Genomic DNA, 21527 nt, shown 5'->3' with positions numbered 1-21527 from the left:
GCAGCAGGTCTCTCCTGGGACTATGTTATGTCCCTGGCTGCAGTATATCATCATTTTTTAAAGAGTGTAAAGGCTGGTTTGAAGGTCACCAGAGCACACTCTTCACCACAGAGTGAAGCAGGACAGTTGTTCCAGAAAGCTGACCCAAAGTCTTGTAGCATTGCTGCAGATAGGGAAGTTTGATGGTTAAAATCTTTTCCAGAATGATGAACCTCATAGGCCTGAAAGTGTCAAACTCGATACAAAGCATCCTATCCTGCCTTTTGGGAATATTCCTTAGGGATATTCCATAAAGACCAGACACCAGAGCTGGAGCTTGCTCCCTGGGCACTTTCTCTTAGCAGGGAAAGACTCTTGGTGTTGAGTTACCAACCATGGAAACACTAAGAGCCTGTTACCTCTGCTGCTGTTTAACCAGCTGTAGCACTTCCCAAACCCCAACTGCTACTGCTGTCAGAATCCATGTCAGAGCTATTTTTGGACTGACCCACAGCTCTTACATCCAGATGGAGGTAGAACTGAGCACCCTTATATCTGGTTGGATATACTCTGTTCCTTAAGAGGAGAAATTTCACTATCTCCTTAAAGGAAAAAAAGGAACCATACTGGGAACCTATTTCAGTGTTCAGCCCTGCCTGACCTTAGAGGGTTCCACTGCCAGAACCAAAGCTTATACCAAAGCTCTCCACCGTATTTTTTCTTCACTGAAGGTAAAAATACTTCTGCCACAGAGCTTCCAGCGTGTGCAGGAGCTAAAGGTGAGACACGATGGAAGGTGTTTATCACACTTGGGATCTGATATTCCTCACAGTTATTCTGTCATGGGCTGTTAAGTTTCAATGTCTCTAGATTTTCGTATCTGAGAAAAAGAGGCAGATAAAAACACGGTCTGACATATGATTCAGAGGGAATTCTGAGGGAATTTTAAACATAACTTAGTATCACTGCAGAAAGGGATTTCTGACAAGGGCATGTGGGGACAGGACACAGGGTAATGGCTTCACACTGACAGAGGGCAGGGCTAGATTAGACATCAGGAAAAAATTCATCACTCTGAGGGATGAGGCCCTGGTACAAGAGAAGCTTGTCCAGAGAAGCTGTGGATGCCCCATCTCTGAAGGTGCTCAAGGTCAGGCTGGATGGAGCTTTGAGCAACATGGTCTGCTGGAAGGTGCCCCTGCCCATGGCAGAGGATTGGAACCAGTCCCTTCCAACCTGAACCATTCTGTGATGCCATGATTCCATTTCAGTATAACCAGTACAAAAGAAGGTGGCAGTTAGGTGAGGGGTGAGTCTGAAGAATCAAAAGGGAAAAAATCTGAGCTGACTATTTCATTCCCAAATGAGGAATCATCTGCTAGGAGCCAGACAGGAGTTACTCCTTCAGTCTTTCTGGCATAGAAAGTCAAAGACTGCTGGTGCACTTGGTGGTATCTGCTGTGCCTCAGGATGGGGTAGCTGTTTGCACAGACCTGCTGTGGGAACTCTGGATGTCACAATGTTCCCTTTATTCCAATCAATTCCTCGTAGCTCAACTTGGCTGTTGTTTCTGCAGCACATCCTGTTCCCTCTGTCCCATCCACACCCTCTGCCCCCAACCTGGGAGGGTCCTGCACCATCCACCTGGGGCTGCTACACGGACACTCCAGTGGGCTGTGACAAAAGTCTGCCTGCAGAATTTTCAGGTTTTCTCTGTGTGCTGTTGGAGTTGTTTGCCTGCCCTTGACTCTGAAAAAAGTGCTTTGTTTTTTGTTCAGGCCATCACAGCATCTTCCTGTGCCCTGATATCTAAGAGCACAGCACATGCAATGAAAATATTAAAAATTTCACACTATGAGCAGGAAAAGATGCACTTCAAAGGAAGTACTTTGGATTATTTACTTAGCCATAAAAATAATTTAGAAGTACATTCATTTTCTATGTTAACATTTAGTCACAACCATAACAAAACTTAGAAACAGCTTCTGTTCTGCTCAATATATTGGAAGGGAAGAATTGTTTTTCCCCCCTCAGGGTGAGTGATCTCCAAGTACACTCCTGGAAGGGCAGAAGGAAGGGAATAGACACGTACTGTGAACAGAGCACACATTCGATCGATCTTCTCCGGGTTCCTGGGGCCTCCATTCTTGTTTAACCTCACCATAAACCTCTCACTGAAAAACAAATAACATTAAAAAATATAAGTGTTTCAGGTAGACATTTCAACAGAAAAATGCAGGTAGATATGGGTTTTATTAAAAAATAGCTGCAGTGGTTATTATAACTCCAACGTTTATGAAACAGTACTCACTGATCTTCCTCAAGTTACATGGAGTAGCACAGAAGACTTTTAATAGTAAGTACTCTGCTTGTGAAAACATTGTGTTGATGCATATTCATGATGCAATAACATTATTTTAATGTGAATATAAGAAGCACAGAATCTGAGCACATTACAACTCCTCCAGGCAAAGGCTAAGGCAAACTTGCTGAGGGCCTTTGGTAAAACTGAGTTCATTAAAATCCACTCAAAACTAAAAGTAACAAGAATACCAATTAAGCAATCTCCTCTAACACACAGTATTTATAGAGGCAATATCCTAATTCAAATACATTAGGATTCAATTGATACAACTCTTATCAGTCAAATTAATCAGCCCTTCTATGAATAAAACCAGCATGTATAGCCAGACTGCAAAATGAACACTCCTTACTATGGATGGTAAGACATGAACATTCATATTATTTCTAAAGACAGAGAATTTATGTGTAAAAAAGAGTTTGATGAGTAATTTTTTCACAAGTGTGCAAGACCACACCAAGTATTTTCTTCCTAGATTTTCCAGATCAGAATTTTCATCCTAGATTTTCACAGAAATAAAACAACAGCACACCATTAGATCTTCCAGCTACAGTTCCATTATCTCACAGGTCCTTTCCATTCTATCCAGTATGACTGTATCAACTCCATCAACCTTTATCTGACACATTTTCCAGTACTGTTGGACTGAAAAATATGAAAACACAGTGTAGACACTTTGGTAGTTTGCTCCCAAAGGCCACTCATCCCTACTGTTAATCCACATGGATTAATCACTGCCTGATTTCAGTGTGCAGCCAGTGCTTTTTGTTACTCTTTCTTCTGTATGTTAAAGAGCCCTTTAGAAAAGCTCATTTCTTACAGGGTGGCACTGACAGCCCCCCAAACAAGTAAGCAACTTAACACTGTTAAGAAATTCAAGAAAAAGTGCTGGAATTGTTTTATAGAACTTACCCATGGTGTAATTTTTCAACAGCATTTCATGAACAGTTCTAAAAATGTAGGATTGTAACAGTCTGGTACTGGCACCACCCACACCACAAATACCAACACACACATCTGTGTATTCCACACACACGAAGCCAAGTCCCTACTCATCCTGATTGGAATGTATCAGACATCACAAATTGGCCTTTTTACTCCAGCTCATGCAACCTGTCCATTGTAAAGGCTGACATATTTTCAGAACTGTTGCTTTTGTTGGAATGGCTCTGCAAGCACGACTCACACAGCTCGTTATAACCTCGGCACGATTACTGTGTGAGTTTATCATGCTCAGCAACCCAGATCATCCTCTCTGGCTCTTTTGCTCTCCCTGTTATTCACTATAACCCCAATCTCCATGTATCCCCCAACCCCATTCAGTTATAATTTTAACTAATTTGCCACCAATTCTTATAACCTCAGAGATTGCTGAAATGATACAAAGAAATCCAAGAGAAACAGATATTTGATGATTACCTACAACTGCTTTGAGACGTCAATTAGTAAGTTAAGAATGTTTTAGCAAATGCTTTAATGACGTGGTACAATCAAATCTTTTAGTAAGAATTCTGTGATTTGTTAAGTGGGGAGCAGGGCAATATTACAGCTTCAGTACATTACAACAAGTTTTACTTCTTCATAGTTACCTCTATCTACCTAATACATAATTCAATAACAATATTACATATTCTATTTTAAATTTCCAGTAAGATATATTTTTGAACTTTCAACACAGGTTTTTCTTTAATTATTTCAGCACTAATAAGCATTTCATTTTCCTACAGAAGCTGAATACCACAAAAGATTTGTCTGCCACAAAAGGCTGTGCAGGCTGCCCCTCAGACAATGGCAGAGAAAGGAGTGCCAAGTCTTTGAGATGAGGTGTCTATATATATATTTCATTCATTACCAAATGTTGTATTGCTTAGTCTGCTTTCAAAACATCCAAAGAGGGATATTCTGGAGACTCGCTTGCAGGGTTGTATTCCATTAATAAGTGGAAATATTTTCAAGTTTGCAATTCATCTTTTCCTTGTTAGAGTCATAGAAAAAAATCTGGTTCCTGTCCCCATAATCCAGTGCTTTTCAAAAAATGAAGCAGGTCATTCCTACCTGCCTGTTGATCAACTGTTCCCTTATTCCAGCACTACTTCAGTAACAACCTTCGAATTCCTTCCTTTAATTTCCAGTCCTTCCTTGAGTCCTCTTGAGCTTGTACCACTAAATAATTAAGGGGGCTTTGAGTTATCCACAGCATTTGAGACCAGGGGAACACAGGGAGTCATTTGTCCAAGCCACCTCCAGTTCTCCTGCCTTTCCTGGCAGGTCACTTCTCCCAAACTAGCAGTTTTGTCCCCCATCTCTGGCATTTCTCTCATCTTTGGTACCACTGATCAAGGACAGTTTACAGAAACTACCCTGACTATTCCACTAGGATCTCACTGGTGCTGCTGATGTTTGTATCCCTGGAATGGGACTGCAGTGTTTTAACACTGGTGACCCATATTATGAACTAGTTATAGTGAGTCACCTGCTTCCCCTTTTACAACTGCAAATTCATTTCTGTGTCAAAGCAAATCTGGAAGAATAACCCTGTTTTCAATGACCTGAAGATCCACTGCCTTCATCTGTCACTACAGCTCTATTTTTAGACAAAAATACACACATTTAGGGTCAAGAAACTTAATGGGAATTCAGTAATTTAATTTCTTATTTTGGGAGCTCTGTCCTTTTAAAGAGTTCAATCTTCAGTGTGCCTTTTCCTCAAGCTTATCTTCTGCACAAGGACAAGAGCATGCATAGAATCTAGATTAAATTAAAGTCCAGTTTAGTGAGACCAAAATATCAAATGGGAATAAACTCCATATGGAAATTAATTAAAAAACCCCAGTAGTTATAAATGCCAAATGAGTGGTGGAATTTAAGTATGGGGAGGTTCCAAGATGAAATCTGACTGCCTGATCCTACTACTATCAAAAAAAACCCAAAATCAAAACCAACCAACCAACCAACCAACAAAAAAAATCCAAAAAGCCAACAACCCAATAAATATTAATTTTCAGCTATTCTGGAAATACACTGAAATCATTTACCTTGCATAAAATCAGAGATAAACGCATCACAGCAGAGAAAAGAATTAACATTTTACCTTGCTGGGTTCAGATTGAAGATGTGCCACAGTAGCAGCAGCATCTTAAACAAAAGCTCATTTATTCCTTTGCTCCTATGTGCTGTAAGCAACCTTCAATTACTCTAATTGCACCATCTCCTCCTGTGCTAACTCACATCACAGTGAAACCACCTCTTGTGCAGCAGTCAGGCCGGGTTTCCAATCACTCTCATGATTAGTAATTGCTAGAGCTACTCAAATCTAGGAACCATTGCTCTGCTGAGCAAAGTCAAACAGCTTCTTGTTCATTCACTTGAAAAGGAGGAAGAATGAAAGGAGTGTAGTGTCTCACTTCTTGGCTGCCCTGAACTGACTGAAAAGCAGGACCATCCTGAACTGGCATCTGTCTCTGCAAAAAGGAAGGAAGCCATCAATGGTTTGGGACATTACGTTTTCAGCATGAAAGAGGAGGCAAACAGGGACAAAATTTACTGTTGGGTGAGCAGCAGTGGCACTTTGCCCATGGGGAGTTTTTGTTGTTGGGATTTTTTGCATAACATGCAAAGATGACAACTGAAGGACAGAGCTGGCAAAGAGCTCGGGATGGATTGGTGAGGCCTTGCATTAACTCAGGGACAGGTTTAATTACTGGGGGTGTTGAAAGGCAAAAATCTTGACTGAGCATCAATTTATGAACGTAGGCACAGCATTAATAGATGGATAATGCCAAAGCAGTGCTAGTCTGGAGAGAGTCTGCAGATCAATTTGCTGTTTGAATTGGAAACTAGTGATAAAGAACAGATTAAAAAAAATTAATTCTTTAACAAAGTCCAGGAGATTGGTTTTCTGAAGCAGGAACAGCAACACATTAGGGCTTCAATCTCCTTAAGCAGAAGGAGATATCTTGTACCCTCCCCTCGCCTTAAATTATGGTTCAGCAGACATTTCTCCCAGAAATAAATACCTCCTTCACTCTCTCTATTCCAATATGCCACTGAAAGGGAAATGGTACAAATATGTTCCCTCGTTTTTCTTCTCTTCCTCAGTGCTTCCTATTTCCAAAGAAAACTGGGAGAACATTGAAAAAAATCCAACATTATTACAAATACCTCAGTCCGTTCTCAGAAGCTGTATTTAATTGGGTTTGCAGAACCCAACATTTGGCCAATCCCTTCTAAGAATAAAGGTTATTTTAAAATACATATCGGTCCCATGACACATGTAAAAGTGCACAGGGAAAAGGGTCATATGGTAGAGGAGAAGATCATATAACAACTTGTATTTTAGACTTTGATCTTCTTTCAGTGTCTTCCAGGTAAAAAACTACCTGCACACAAAATAAAAATCTGAACATGCTGTCAGAGAAGCTGGTAGGAATAAGCTACAAAGACCTGCAGAGCCAGCACAGTTCACCTCCTTTCAGTCCTATCAGTTAAGAAATGGTGATAAGCATGATACTATTTGATTTCTCCTCTCCTCCCACTGCAAAAAACCCCAAACTCTAGTCTCTTCTTTTAATGAATGCTAATATGCCTGATAATAATTCTAGAATAAAATTTGAGTTGGCATTTGAGCATCATAAACATTTTAGGATGTTACTGCAAAAGCACCATTTTTCGTCCCGGATTAATCTCGAGAATAAACTCTACAAACTGCAAGCCCAGGCCATTCAGGATGGAGCCTGGGATGAGCTCATCACTCTCTATGGCAATAGAAACCTTGCCAACATTTGCCTTCAGAATATCCCAGTCGTGCTGTGCACACCACGTTTTGGGCAGTTCACTTCATCAGAGCCATGAAATCCTGCATTCCTCCTACCACTGTGTGGTACAAGCTCTACAAGGACAGTACATTGACCAGGTGAATGGAATTACATTAGGAATATGATCAAAGTATTTTCTTAAAGCTGCAAAAGGGAGCTCGTTTCAAAATATTTGTAAGTTAGGAGAGAAACACCATGGAAGAGATCCCTGGGGTTTGGCAGGAGGGAAAGAGAAAACTGAACTACTGTGTCTAAACCTTCCAGTGTGGCCCAGCTAATATTTGCATGGATTAATCTGAGAAGCTGTTCCTGCATCAGAGAGGAGGTACCCTGACCCAGCACAGCACAAGTTTTCAAGCCCCAGGACAGCAGCATTAGCCAGTTTTCCAGGAAGCAATTACTGTTCTCCAACAGCCTGTGTGGAGCCAGAGAGAAAACCCGGCTGTGCTGCCATAGCTCTGCAGTCAAGGTGCATCCTGCAGTACAGGTAACACTAACAACAATGAGGCTTCTTATATTTGCTTGTACAACTTAACACAAGAAAAAAAATTATTTTCATTTCATTTGTCACAATCTCTCTCATGTTTGTCAACTGCAAGAACATTACTATGCTCAGCAATGGCAATGGTCACTCCAGGACAGCATCGCAGCCTGATGCTCTGGAGAGCACCTGCAGAAACTTTCTGAACAGGACACAAGGTTCACATCAGGCCTTCTGAACTTTTATTTCATGAACATGGTCTCATGGTCAGGAAGAAAGCATGCATGTATATCAATATTTCAGTCATTTCCCATTCTCATAAAGACCAGGTTGATCTTCCTCTGTAAAAAGCTTTTCAAGTTTATCATGATCATCTTTCAGAGTTGCTAATTTCTGCTCATCCTATTGGAAAAAATCTAGGTCCTTACAGCTGCTGTAAGAATGACCTAATAATAAAATCTCCCAGAGCTCCACAGAATGAGTCTTCATTCTCAGTGTGAGTGTGAGAGCAAGCCAAAGCATATGTACAGAATGATCCTGTGTCTGTGAAGAACTCCATTCCCATTTACAGTGTAAACCAACAGTGTGTTCTGGATCCCAGGGCACAGCAGTGTTTGAGCAATCCATCATCCACAGCGGTCACTGCTGAGCCCTGGAGACAGAGGGATCACCTCTGCTGAACTTTCAGTTTGCTCAGTGTCTCAACAATGACTCATGGACTGTTTAAAAATCTTCATTTTCAGGCAAGTGCTCATGGAGTGTGTTTGTTTTTCCCCCTCTTTTCTTTTTGTGGGGGGAGGGAGGGGAGTTCTTTCCTGAGCTGCCTTATCCAGCAGATCTGCAGTAACCCCAGATTCACAAACAAGTGAAGCAAAGTACACTGCTTTGGTTTATGGAGTGTATTTTATAAAGACATCTTAGAGAAAAGAACACAAAATCTGTGAGGGAAATGAACCTGGCCCTGAAAAAACGGCTCCAAGCAACACAGTTTGCTTCCCAGCAAATTCAGGCTTAATGCTCATGAATTATTAAATTACCACATTGGCTGGAAGCCCCGGGGGAGGATTACAGAGCTTACAGTAAGACTGTTACTGCAAACACTGGGTTTCCATAGAAACAGAAAATAGTGAAAATAACTACCTGTCATTTCTCTCTACCACATTTAAGGGAAAGCCACCACAATGTTAAAGCATTACTGGGGCTTGCAGGAGAAAGGTAGCCAAGAACCAATTACATTCTCCTTGGGTTCTCATGACTCTGACACACTTGAACATTTGACACTGTCATTAGGGTTTTTCTGTTATTCCCATCATGAAAGGTGCATATTTGTGTTCTTGAGTGGAATCCTCTCAATTAGCTAGAAAAGGTTTCTATTTTCAGAAAAAAAGAGAGACTTCAGTCATCTGTTGAGATTCCTCAGTGCCTGCCAATGCCCGTGACTTTAACTAATGAAAAGCAGGGCAGACTGACCTGCCAGGTGGCAGGAGAGAAAAGCTTTGTAGAGAAGACTTCTAATGTTGGATTACAGGTATTTTGTAGAATAAGTATTTTATCACCATCTCCAACCTGGGAGGATCTAATGGTTCTGAGGGCTAATACAGCAGCTGTTGTATTTAATTCTTGCTCCACAACCCACATATCCCCGTCACTTGGCTTTGCACATGACAACTTCTCTCAGAGACACAGAACTGGGTTTAACAGGGAATTTTGCCACAGAAAGAGCTCAAGTATAATGAATAGTGTTCCTTACACTAGGCCTTCCTACAGACAGAAAATTACCTGTAACTGCTTTTTCTGAGCTGTGGAGTTCACTGAAACATTTTGACAACGTGTATTTGTCCCCTGCCATTCCAGACAAAAATCTCTTCCAGCTGTACCTGTTCATGACACATGGTCATCCTTTCTGGGCAGGAAAAGGGAAGAAGTAGTTCAACTGCCTGCAACTAATTGATTTCTTCCTGCTAACAACCAAAAAAATCAACACACCTCTGTAGAAAATTCTGTATCCCTACCTATTGATCCCTCTTTTGGGGGAAGGAGGGTGATGGTGGTGAGAGATACAAGATAAGATGGATATTTTTGCAAAAGCTCCTTTTTTATAATAGCTTCATGTTAGTAATTTCATAGGAAAAGAAAAAAATCGTAATTTTATAGGAAAGAATTAACATCTCTAATAAAACCACTTACATCTCTTACAGGAGTTTTCATATACAAACCCAGACAGTAACCATTTATCTTCCATATCCTACTAACAGGACAGGGGATAAATAGGCAAACCAAGCAAATGCAGATTTCAGAGAGATGAGGGAATGAAAGTCACTGAAGCACCTGGCAGAGAAAATGACACGTTACTCCTCCTGCATCCTATTCTGAAAATCTACACACAAAAGACCCCCTATAAAATACTCCATAGGTTTTAAGTCTTCAGTGATGATCAAACTTGCATTTTCTAGAAGTTACACACTCTATCAGAAAGACTCTCTGTCCCCAGCTGTGTATGTGCAGCAAACTTCAGAGCCCCACATATTTCCCATGTTATCTGGAGTGACCAGAACAAGGCACTGCTGTGATAACAATATTCCTTAGTGTTTGCTTAGTTTTTGAGGAAGTTCATCTTGATCAGGATGAAAAACTGATGCTACTGTTGTTACTACTGCTATGAATTATCTGTTGCACAAAACTCAGAAATATACTTTCCTTGAAATCCTAAGAACACATTAAACTAAAGCACAGGAGGAACTGATGGAGGATTAGCTATTCCAACAGATCAGATTGCTAGAAGAGGTAAAACTTGAAAGATTTTTTTCGTGACTAAGCAGAAGAAAAAACTCATTAGTTGGTAAGCCTAATCCTTAGGAAAATTCTCTGAATATTAAAGAAATAATTATGAGTGATACAAAGTTATTTTTTCCCAGCAGACAAATCATTATACTGACAATGAATAACTTTTTTAATTTAAAATAGCTATGCTATTAAAAACATAACAAAAGGAAAATTTAGCACATAATTGCACAATAAAAGCAAAATATAATTTTCTGCTTCCTTACATAGCAACTGGCAGTAGTGGAGCATGATAATATTTTAAAGCAATTAACTGGGGATAAATACCCACACACTGTCACAGCACTCCCAGAGCCATTACCTGAGAGAGAAACAATATAGAAAAAAGGATCTTCAGGTCAGTTCCATACCCTGGGAGAGAATGCAGTCAGGCTCGTCTGACACAGTTTTTAATGTGGATCTTTCCACATTAACTAACAATTTCTTTTGCAGCTATTCAACTTCAACCAGACTCATCTACCCAGTGGCCCCATCTTCCATCTTCTGACCTTATTAATGCTGATATTCCAGTTTATTCTCCACCTGTCCCCTCTCTTCATTCTCAGCTGCTACATCTCCCTCTACCCAAGCAGCATCTGGTGTCTACAATGTGTGCAAGTTCTACAGCTCTGGGTTGGGGCAGGTAGGGTTGCTCTGTGCAGGTCTTCTCCCACTAAGGATCCTGATCCTGCACATCAGAGCTTTGAGGTGAACTCAAACCCCTACTAAGACAGGACTTGTGGACAATTTGCCATCGCCTTTCCTGAAGTTTGCTCAGTGTTTGAAATGTGGTGGTAATTGTCTACATCAGGAACTGTTACAAGAAAATTATTCAAGATGATGTGTAAGCATGATGAGCACACTGAGCCAGCACTGTGCCCAGATGGCCAAGAAGGCCAATGGATCCTGGCCTGGCTCAGGAACAGGGTGGCCAACAGGTCCAGGGAAGTGATTCTGCCCCTGGACTCAGCGCTGGTGAGGCCACCCCTGGAGTGCTGTGTCCAGTTCTGGGCCCTCAGCTCAGGAAGGACATGGAGGGGCTGGAGCAGGTCCAGAGAAGAGTAACAAGGCTGGGGAAGGGACTGGAGCACAAGAGCTGTAAGGGGAGGCTGAGGGAGCTGGGGCTGTTCAGCCTGGAGAAGAGGAGGCTCAGGGGAGACCTCATCACTCTCTACAACTCCCTGACAGGAGGTTGTAGCCAGGTGGGGGTTGGTCTCTTCTCCCTGGCAACTTTCAGAAAGACAAGAGGGCATGGGTTTAAGCTGTGCCAGGGGAGGTTTAGGTTGGATATTAGGAAGAAATTCTTTACAGAGAGGGTAATCAGGCATTGGAATGGGCTGCCCAGGGAGGTGGTGGAGTCACCGTTCCTGGAGGTTTTTCAGATGAGACTGGATGTGGCATCAGTGCCATGGGCTGGGAACCACAGTGGGGTTGGATCAAGGGTTGGACTTGATGATCTTGTAGATCTTTTCCAACCTGGTTGATCCTATGACTCAATGATGTAATTTTAGCTACACTTTTCCTGATAACATTTTTGAGCAGCTGATACACATTTCTATTGACAGTTGAAAAGTGAAGAAAATATGACTAAATGATGATGAGAACCATAGAGCTAATGACCATCACCAAATACAGAGATGAGGGATTCCTGTCAAATTTGTCAAGGTAACCTTTGGCAACTTGGTACAGATTTGTACTCTGATGTCTGAATTGGGAATACTGTGTCAGAGACAACTCCTACTGCAGAAAGAGTGAAAATCAAATCCCTTACAAATTCATCATTTCTAACTCCAGTGTTTCAAAATGGTGCATTTCATTCTTTTTACAGCCTCCCACCACCACCAAATGCAGTATTGTGACTTCTACAGGACCAGACTGTACAAGTGAGCAGCAGCTTGAGGAAACTCTTCCTTTTCTAACACACTCACACACTGCTACAACCAAAGCCAGTTTGATCATGCCCTGAAAGTTAACCTGTTTACAAGGCCAAGGAGACATTTAAATTGATGATGTTGTTCTCCAACATTTTTTCCCCTTTAACATCTTAAACTTTTTACGTATTTGTCTGCTAATTTTTAACAGGGAAAAGAATTTGGTTGGAAAGTATCTCAAGATCTGGAGATGAGTTACAAACTGGAAATCACTACCTACATTGCCTCTGCTAGTTATCACCACACCCCACTGCAGAACAGTATTAACAGCAAAACATTGCCACTGAATATTTATTGACTCAGCCTTGAAAAATAGGGGCAGATGATTTCATGCCAGTGACTTTAGAGTAGCCGAATCCAACTACCATGATGTTCATCAAGAGTGTTTTTTCAGTCCATAATTATGTTTCCAGATCATGTTTCTCTCCTGAGGACTGCTTTGTCAATGGTGCTAAATTCTTAAGGCAGAAGATTTGGGACAGACTGTACTGCTCACATTCTCCCCAACATCCACCCACAAACCGAGTACATTTCCACATGAAACATCTTTCCATATCAACTATTAGCAACAGCATTAAAGAGGAAGCTTGTGTTTTTTCCTCACTTTGACCATGGCTTTTCCATTTTAACACAGAAATAGATGCTTCCAAAGCCCTAAATCCTAGCCCTGTACTGCAGTGCTGGCCAGCTGGGCAGAAGACAGGCTCCTACAGCTCTAGTATTTTGCAATCACTGTGGGTCTCAGTTTTCTCACATTTCTGCACGTGTTTTACCTAGCCATCTGCTGAGAAAAAAGGGATTAACATTTTATCCTTCAGTGGGGAGGAAAAGAATGTGAAAAGGCACCTCAATGAAACACAATGAGCTGTTTTATTAAGGGCTAGATGTTAACCTTGCTGATACCTCCACGTACTCTGAGGTAAAGGATCAAAGCAGTGTGAGAAAAGAATGAGGTAATGAAGCTGCTTCATGAACTTGAGAAAATTTTGCTTTTTACAGGAACAAGGACTTTCTCCATAATGCAACCAAACCAATAAATGTTGATTTGCATTAGAAAAGCTCCAAGCAGTTATACATTAACCACTGAAGGACAAAGTCCTGCTTCAGAGCAGACACATTTCTCTGCTCTGTGTCTTACTGCCCCAGACAGAGAGGGACAGGGGGAAGTTTGGAATTCTGGTGGAATCTTCAGGAGGAAAATACTCTGTCAATATATCTTTTCCTAATTGCAATCTCCAGTCAAGATCAGCTTCCATTATGATGCTGCTGCGAAACCACCAGCTGACAGAATACAGTAGGATAGACTTCTATCTAACAGATTAATTTTAAGAGCAGATGGGATCATTACAATAATTCAGTCTTGTCTACTATATAACACAGACCACACACCATTTATGCTAATATATCTTTGGGCTTATTTGCTTGTTTTAAGGAGGGAGAGGCTGAGGCAGATGTTTGGCTTATAAAAATACATATTTCGTAATTCCTTGTTTTCCCCCCCATACCTTTTGACTGGTTTTTGTATGAGCATTTCCTGTGTCTTTCCTTACCTTAAAGTGCAAATGATTTAGGCTTATGATGCATATGAGGACATCAACTTACAGTGTAAAAGAAGGATGTATATTCTGGCAGCACACAGTATTTCAAGACAAAATTTTGGACAGGCATTTTCCATAAGAGCAAACATCCCTTGTTAGCAAATCATACCCTCAAAGTCTGGGCCATTACCTCCAGTCATGTCTACATTTATGTCTTAAGCAATAAGAAAAAAATATTGTAACAACATGTTATGTGTTCACTGTGTAAGGCTGCAGTTACACAGCATAACACCATTTAGATACAGCCCAAAGGCACAATTTAGTATAGATTAAAAAAAGAAAAAAGGTGTGAAATGCTAATCAGTCCAAGCTAATAACAACTCAAATTATTACTACACTGTTACTGTGCCTTCCCTACACTCCTCTCATTGCAGTGCTTCACACTCCCACAAATTTACTCTCTTGAATGATTTTAATTCCATTACTCTCTTTTTTCTTTCTCTTCCTCCTTAAAAAAACAAGCATTTTATTTTTGAAATAAAATTATTTTAAATTATAATCAGAGGACGAAATTATACTAATTCCATGTGGATGTTTCTCTTATACTGACAGCAAAGAGAAAGAATAAAGATCTGAAAAAAACAAAATAAATTTAACTTAACAGTGAATTATTAATGAAGGCCTGCAAAAGGAAATGAAAGGAATGGTTTGAGAGAGGCAAACAAAAAAAAAAAAGAATGTTGGAAGGTGAAAAGCTTAGATAACTATTTGATTAGGCCCTGGAGAAACAGAATTTTTTATAAAAAAAAGGAAATATGATAAAACTCAGTGGATAGAATATTGTACTCTGTACCAGTGCACTCAGTGAGGCGTTATGGAAATGAGACCCCTCCAGGAAAAGGGTGGGAATCTGCACAGCCAGGAACCAGTCACAGCTTTCAAGGTCAATCACTGAGCAGCACCTTTCCCCCAGTTCACTGAGCCCTACAAGAAATGGGTTATCTGTACATAGATTTATATACACCTAAACCTGATCATCATGTATGATTCCCAGAAATTTCCCATGCTTTAAGAGTCTTAAGAGTCCAGCTGGGAACTACTTAAATAGAAGGAGTATGTGGTTCTGCATTTGCAGGTACATTTATTTCTCTGCTTAACCCTTTCCCCCACCTCCAACTTACATAAATTCCCTCAAAGCTGCCAAACAAAACTGTCAAACAAAATCTACTGACAAAAAACACACTGAAACACCCAGACACTAAAAATGCAACAGGACTCTAAATTTTAAGTATTTGCCACACTTCTGAGTGGGGTAAGTTCAGATTCTTACCATTAACAATCGTTTTTCCTGACAGAACTTACGGATAAAATAAGGTGCAATCTTAAAAACTTCTGCAGTACTGAAAAAGTTCCAGTAATGTGGATCCACAAAATGCACTGTGAGGATCAGACTAAGTATTCCCCATGGTTTCCACCCTTCTTTGGGTAAATTGTGGGTTTTTTTGCTAGCATTTGGCTTAAGTAAACTTTCTCTCATGTTTCCTGGGACTCTATAAGGCCACGTGGGAAGCATGTTCTACTGTACTCCCCATCCTTCATGGGTCCTTAAATAACATTTCCAGAGTACATTCTCATTAACTTTAAACTTTTCCAGCTTTAGGTTGCATGTCCATAACATAGGCTCTTTAGGCACACTGTACATTTAATATTTCTCAGAATAAACTGTATCAAGCTCTTAACAAGAGGTGCTGGGAGCACCATACAGAGAAGCACTACAGCAGCACAGAGTAGAAGAGAAGGCAGTTCTAAAACTGACTAAGAGCCACCTATTCATATGTAATTTCTTAATTTGATTTAATTTCTTAATGTGATGGCTTCTAGGAAATCTTGTTATATGTTAACTGAAGCAAAAGAATGCAATATACTGCAGATCTGCTAAGGAATATTGGTTTCTAAAAGAAAAAGAAAAAAAAAAAGATCACTTCATGAAGATATTGCAAAAATAGTTACCTAGACACTGGAATTGGGCATATTGGGATAAGGGATGTTAATAATTAAAAAGAGATATAAAGCAGGAAGGAGAAAATATAATGCACACTATGGTGTTCACTGAAGAGACATGATCTTGTAAGCCCTGTGAGTGAAAAGCTGATTACAAGGCAGATGGCACAAGAGCAGCAAATCAGGACCAACCCAACTTTTGAGCACTGCACAGTGCAAACCAAAGAACGGCCCCCCAGTGTCTTTTAATGCCCACTTTACAAAACCACAACATCAATGACATAAAATCTGGAGCATTTCGTTACCATTGTGACCTCTGAGTTGCCAATCTCCACTGGATCCACATCTAAAAATATGAATAGTTACCTATTGCTGCTACTGCCACAACTGCTCAAGCTGAAAATAGTCATTAGTTAAACCAGCCACTTAGTTAAAAATATTAATGAGTTAAACCACCAGTTCTTAGTTACCTTTTCCTCGTGCCACACCACACAGTGCCCTACTGAGCATCTGGGCCACCTTTTCCTTTGTCCTCCACCTGCTGCCAATGAACAGCAGCCCTGTGTGCATGTCTGTGTATCTTGCTCTCCCTCTCCACATTCAAATCCAGCTGAGCTTTCCCTTTTCTTATTCTGTCCCTGCACACCCAGGTTACTTCTTATTTCCCCCAGGTAGCTCAACTGCTGCATCTGCTTGACTGTCCACACACCAGAAGGGATCATCCTGAGTGTCCAGAACGTCACACTGAGATAAAATGACAGAAAGAAAAGGCACCATGGACAAAGGAGCAAGCAAACACACAAAAACCCCCAGGTGGTGGTGACTTGGACTGAACAGACCAGCTGAAAGATGGTGAGATCTTCTCCTAACACTATGTATTAATGAGAGGGGACCATCAGCAAACATATGCCTTGTACAGACACCACAGGGAACATTTGGTCCCTCAACAAAAAGGCTCAACATATTCTGTATGAGAAACACCCACGTGGACTTTCTCTGTCAACCCTATCAACACCACCCTGGGCACTCAGCACATCTTCCAAAACCTCCAGTCACAAGGTCTTTATTAAAATGGACTTGGGAAAGGCGCAGCAAGTAGGAGGAGCAGGTGGGGGAGTTACAAGCAGAAATATGCACAGCACCGTTTTTCCAGGCATAATTCCTCATTAGGCCCCAGACTTTCAAATTCAATCACATCAGAATTTCTTTTTTGTTCTATTCCCTCTCCATAATTGAGGATATCTCTAAACGACAAGAAACTTTTAAATCCCAGTGGTGTACAGTAGGGTAACTGGTTTAAGATGCAGGCAGATAAAAAAACGTCTACATGTTTAAACATAAACTTTATAAAGAAAAATAAGACTAAAATTTATTTATCTTTTTCCATACTCAAAAGGCTGAGAGAATTGGGACTGTTCAGCCTGGAGAAGAGAATACTTCAGAGTGACCTAATTTCAGCCCTGCAGTACCTGAAGGGGGCCTACAAGAAAGATGAAGAGAGATTATTTACAGGGGCCTGGAGTGACAGGACAAGGGGGAATGGCTTAAAAATGAGAGAATAGGTTTAGACTGGATATTAGGAAGAAATTAGGAAGACATTCTAACAGTGGGGAGGCACTGGCACAGGTTGCCCAGAGCAGCTGTGGCTGCCCCATCCCTGGAAGTGTCCAGGGCCAGGTTGGATGGGGCTTGGAGCAACCTGGGCTAGTGGGAGGTGTCCCTGCCCATGGCAGGGGGTGGAACGAGGGGAGCTTAAAGGTCCCTTCCAACCCAGGCCATTCTGTGATTCCATGACACTTGGGACTTTTCAAGTCTGTTATCAGAGAAAACCTGCTACTGTGCTTTTGAATGTGTGATTTTTTTTAAGCTCTGCATAATTCCATGCATTTCCTGGGAAAACAGAGCTGTTGTTTGCATAGGAAGCCAAACCTCACTGCTTTACTGAATTTAGTTTATTTCCACCCATCAAAATCATGATGAAAAAATGACAAAAAATTTAAATATATATCTTATTTGCTGCATCCATCCAGCATAAATAACTGCCCTGGATCACTTTTTCTACCAGTTTCCAGCTCTTTTAGAGCAGTTTCATCCAGCCTGTATGTCCCTCTGTACCATATCAAGTTTAATGCTTCTCTTCAGTTGAGGCAGGAGGTGCATTCCCATATAACAGAACAAAATTAGTTGGCTCTGATGTGATTTGTGCTTGACAAATCTGTGTTGACTTTTACTTATCGTCTTGTGGCTTCTCAGTGCTAACAAGTAGTTTATTTGTTCTGCAACTTTTCGCATTTGCCATTGGATTGCAGCTGACCTTCTTAGGGAGATTGAGGTAAAACAGCCATTAAATACTCCAGCTATCTTGGAAACATCTGCTCATGGCTTAAAGTCCCCTTTAATCTCTTCAGCTATTTCTTGATTTTGTAATTTTTTTTTTTTGCTGCTAAAGCATTACAAAACTATTCTCTTTTTTTGGTTCTCGATGTCTTTTGCTAATTGTATTTTTTTTCCTACAAGTTTGTCTTTTCCCATCCCTTCATACCAAAACAATTTGCTTCTGTGCTCTTCAACAGTATGGTTAAGAAACCAACAACTCTCAAATTTCTTTTCTCCATATCAGTCTACCTATCTTTGTTTGATATTTATTGACACCCTCCATATGGAGTTTCACCATCTTTACATCAACATTTTCATTCCTTCCTTTTTGACATTACTATCAACGGGATCATTCCATGATCATTCATCCCAAGGCACACCTCTCAGTGGGGCTCTACTTCCTCACTGCATCAATTATCACATTACTTTCCTCTAACTTCCACACAGCAGGCAAACTGAGGTATAAAAGTTTAGTAACAAAGATTATGTTGCTAGACTAATGGCTTTGGTATGTAAGAAGATAGGACTTTTTTTGTAACCAAAAAAAGAATCCCAAACAGTTTAAAAAAGACAAAAAACTTTAATCCCTTTTGACCTGAGCCATTAAGTTCTATGCACTTACAAGTGTATATTCATGTGAATGTTTATATTTCTCTCAGACTAAAAATTAAGTAACTTTTTCCTTGTTTTTACCTCTAGGTCTTACCCCTCTAACAGCAGCATTGTTATCCTTGCTGTCCACAGCTCCCCACTGTCATCCTTTGTCTGCTCCTCCTTTTTTTGACAGCACAAACCATTAAACACAGTAACATATTTGTATTCAGAACCTGAGAACCACCTCAAACTGTATTTCAGCTGCTTGTTTCAACCTTCTGATTGCTAACCTACAACTGGTACCTGCTGTTACTTCAGCCCTTGAAAAAGACTGCAAATGTCACCAATTCCTCACTTAACAAACTGGGAAATAACTCTTCCCACCAGCAGATTCAGTGAGGTTTGTAATCTAGCACATGTCCAAAGCAGTAAAGCTGAAAGCCACTCAGCCTCCAGCAGGAGCAGTTTGGGTAAGCAATTTATCAACCTCAAAACCATTTCAGAAGTGAATTTGTCCCTTCCATTTAGAATGCAGTGAGCAGAAGCTTTATTTGTTGTTTGCTTTTTTTTTTTTACCTTAATGTACTATATCCTGAGAGGAAAGAAAATCTTTTCAAGTAGATATAAAAACATCATTCTAAATTTGTAGCAATGTGTGTCTGTTTTCTGGTTTCTTCTGTAAAACAGAGCTCAGCCTCATTACACATTTCTTCCCCAGCACTCCCTGGGACGTAGGAAAATGTAAAAATTATGCAGTTTTCACTGCAGCAGATCACTGATGCTTAATACGAAGAGCTAAATAATAACATCTGTTTGCACATCAAAGCATTACTTTATAGATTTAAATATGCCTGAACCACTCTTTGTGTTTTTTTTCATTATAACTATTATTTTACTTTTTTATCACAGGCAAAACCCCTTCTTAAGGCTTTCCATTCAATGTTTACATACTATGCAAATGCAGCCCAAGACAATTCATCTCCTTTCAAAGCAACTTCTGCTGGCAGCAGCTTGTCCACTTGTCCCTTCCTCTTCCCTGCAGCTTTCCTCATCTAAATAATTTGTTATTTTACTGCTCTGTGGTAGAGACTGATAAATTCAGTGTATTTTTTTGGTTTGGTTTGCCAATTTCACCTTTCTCTTTTAACAGCTATTTTCTGGGAATTCTCTTAATAGAGGAATCATAGGCATGAACTCCTGAACTACATCAACTGGAGAGTGTCCAAAAGAGAGCTACGAGGATGATGATGAATGGAGAGGAACCACAGGAGGGGATGAGGGCACTTGGGCTGTTCAGGGGAGATCTCTCAGGCCTTCCACATCCTCATGAGGGGAAGCAGAGGGACAGCACTGATCTCTGCTCTCTGTGACCAGTGACAGGACCCGAGGGAATGGCCCGGAGTTGTGTCAGGAGAAGATAAGGTTGGATTTCAGGAAAAGATTCTTCTCCCAGAGGGTGGTGGGGCACTGAACAGGCTCCCCAGGGCAGTGGGCACAGCCTCAAGGCTGACAGAGCTCAAGGAACTTTGGACAGTGCTCTCAGGGACAGGGTGGGATTGTTGGGTTGTCTGTGCAGGGCCAGGAGTTGGACTGGATGATCCTTGAGGGTCCCTTCCAACTCAGGATACTCTATGATCAAAACAAGTGTTTCTCACTTGAAGGGTAAAATAAGCATCGTGTTCTATCAGGTTGTGCATTCTTGCAATATTCTATGGGACAATCTAAAGGTTGCTTAAATAAACAGTGGCAGACATATTTATAAGATGTAATCAAGTCATCAGAGTTTCCCAATATAGATCAATATTACAGTGGGCTGTACTCTGAAGAGCTACAAAACTGTTATCACTCTGCTCTAAACTTTATTGGATGAGCATTATTCACATACTAATGTTCTTCTGAAGAGAGTAAAGAACATTTTGTGGCTCTTCCCTTACTTTAGAACAACTCTAAATCTAATTTGCTGCAAATTGGGAGAGTTTTGACTATGGCAGCAAATATGGTTTGTGCTGACTGTCAGGACATGCCTCAACCAAAATTCAGAACACCCCACAGACATGCTGTACTTCAGACCAAGTCACACTTACTAAATTTCCAAGACACAACATAAATGCTGCAATACTCTTCTATGTATTCTGCTGTTTTCAAAACACACAGCTGTAAAGGAGAAATCCAGCACACCTCATGTTTGTGAACATTGGTACCAATTAGCTCGATGTACTGCGAGCACAGACATGGGGATCAATGTGAATAGTTTATACTGATGGCAGCAGAGAGATGACAACAAGCTTTTTTGTGACAGGCCTGTAAGGCAAGGAGTGGAGGAGAGTTAAAGAGCCTCAATTCATCACCCAGGCACACAGCAGTGCTCTCAAACCCGTCCTACAGCCTGGCCCTGCCTGTATTAGTGATTCTTAAGCAACAGCCCTAAGAAAGCAGCTACGAGACACCAAGACCCTCAGTACTGTGTGGAGGCAAAGTCACAAACCTAAGCAAAATCCAGCCATTCTGTGCCTTTAATGCTTCCCTAAATTTCACATGCAAAGACCACTATTACTGATATTCTCACACGTGCATTGCAGGGCTGGCAACTTATGATTTGCCAGCTCTGTCCTTTCAGCTGTGCCACAGGAA

At 40.8% G+C, this 21527-nt stretch overlaps 1 protein-coding gene across 7 annotated transcripts in view; it reads right to left on the bottom strand.

Annotated features, from left to right (window-relative positions):
- Nucleotides 1-21527, bottom strand: part of DOCK3 (dedicator of cytokinesis 3) — a 127704-nt gene that overhangs the window by 93189 nt on the left and 12988 nt on the right. For all 7 annotated transcript variants that reach the window (XM_051793417.1, XM_051793415.1, XM_051793419.1 and 4 more), the window contains exon 5: nt 2072-2153. In XM_051793417.1, the coding sequence (XP_051649377.1) occupies nt 2072-2153 (82 nt within the window). The remainder of the gene's footprint in view (nt 1-2071; nt 2154-21527) is intronic.

Source organism: Manacus candei, unplaced genomic scaffold (genome assembly GCF_025592945.1).
Source record: "Manacus candei isolate 608988 ecotype Guabito, Panama unplaced genomic scaffold, ASM2559294v1 h1tg000036l, whole genome shotgun sequence".
NCBI lineage: Eukaryota > Metazoa > Chordata > Aves > Passeriformes > Pipridae > Manacus > Manacus candei.
The sequence above is the reverse complement of the archived record's forward strand: the minus strand, read 5'-3'. Positions and strand labels throughout refer to the sequence as shown.